Consider the following 1,304-nt stretch of genomic DNA (forward strand, 5'->3'; position numbering starts at 1 on the left):
ACACTCTAATGCGGATGAAATAAATAATTAATCTAAAAAACAAATTAAAGAAAAAAATGTAAAAACTGACACTTAAACTCATTTTTTTTTTAGAGTTTTATCATTTTATTGTGATAGAATACTCTTTTAATAATAATTTATTAAATTATAAATAATAATTTATTAAATTTTAAATAATAATATATTAAATTACGCTGTTTATTTGTGAGTTGAGATCTAGTAATTTATCAAATTACTTATTTTAAATGTGTAAAAAATAAGTTAATGTTGAGAATCAAATTTTTTTTTTTTTAAATGATATCATTTTAAGGATATTTACCAAAATTTCCTCAAATTAAATATATATATATAGTTAAAAAAAAAGAAGCAAAATATAAAACCCTAACTAAGGTGAGAAATCCTATTTAAAGCAAAGCCAGCCGTGTATCGAAACCCTAGCACTACCGAGCTACCTTTTCTGCTCTACATTTTTCCATTTCTTAAACCCTAGATTCTTCATTCCCGAGCTCAGTCTCTTCGCCGTCAACCGATATTTGATGTGAGTTCTGCGAAATTTTCAGTTCAATTTTATAATCGTTCATCGTGTTCCGTCATTTCCTTTGAGTTCTGATTTTTGTGTTTGGGTCTTTGATTTTTCGTTTTTCTGATTTTGAAGATTCGAGAGCGATTTCAGAGCTTCGAAACGATGTCGGACGATGAAAGGGAGGAGAAGGAGTTGGATCTCACTTCTCCGGAGGTCGTCACTAAATACAAAAGCGCCGCTGAGATTGTTAATAGTAACTCTCTCTCTCTCTCTCTCTCTCTCTCTTCATCTTTGTGTTTGTGAATTTAGGCATATTTGTTGTGTATAATTTGGGTATTGGGAAAAATGAAGGTAATTGGTGTTTGGTTTTCGATGGTTTTCTTCGAACTTATTTTAGGTAATTGACTGGAATTTGGATTTATGTTTTGCAGAGGCTTTGCAGCTAGTATTATCCGAATGCAAACCTAAAGCTAAAATCGTGGACCTTTGTGAGAAAGGGGATTCATACATCAGAGAGTAAGCTCTCTTTCGGTTGATTAACGTTTTGGTAGTTGGAGTTAGTTTTTTCTGGTGGACCTGATATATATGTGTATGGATGATGTTGTTGTTTCTAGGCAAACTGGTAACATGTACAAAAATGTTAAGAAGAAGATTGAAAGGGGTGTTGCCTTCCCAACTTGTGTTTCTGTGAACAATACTGTCTGCCATTTCTCACCTCTTGCAAGTGATGAGTCTGTGTTGGAAGATGGTGATATTGTGAAGATGTAAGCTTTTCCTGCTG

The 1,304-nt window shown here is 32.5% G+C and overlaps 1 protein-coding gene across 1 annotated transcript in view; it reads left to right on the forward strand.

Annotated features, from left to right (window-relative positions):
- The first annotated feature begins 422 nt into the window (after positions 1-422).
- LOC21395258 (ERBB-3 BINDING PROTEIN 1) overlaps positions 423-1,304 on the forward strand; it is a 4,493-nt gene continuing 3,611 nt past the window's right edge. The window contains exons 1-4 of the mRNA XM_024163231.1: positions 423-538; positions 656-776; positions 955-1,039; positions 1,138-1,287. Of these exons, the coding sequence (XP_024018999.1) occupies positions 686-776; positions 955-1,039; positions 1,138-1,287 (326 nt within the window). The 5' untranslated portion in view covers positions 423-538; positions 656-685. The remainder of the gene's footprint in view (positions 539-655; positions 777-954; positions 1,040-1,137; positions 1,288-1,304) is intronic.

Source organism: Morus notabilis, unplaced genomic scaffold (genome assembly GCF_000414095.1).
Source record: "Morus notabilis unplaced genomic scaffold, ASM41409v2 Scaffold490, whole genome shotgun sequence".
Classification (NCBI taxonomy): Eukaryota; Viridiplantae; Streptophyta; class Magnoliopsida; order Rosales; family Moraceae; genus Morus; species Morus notabilis.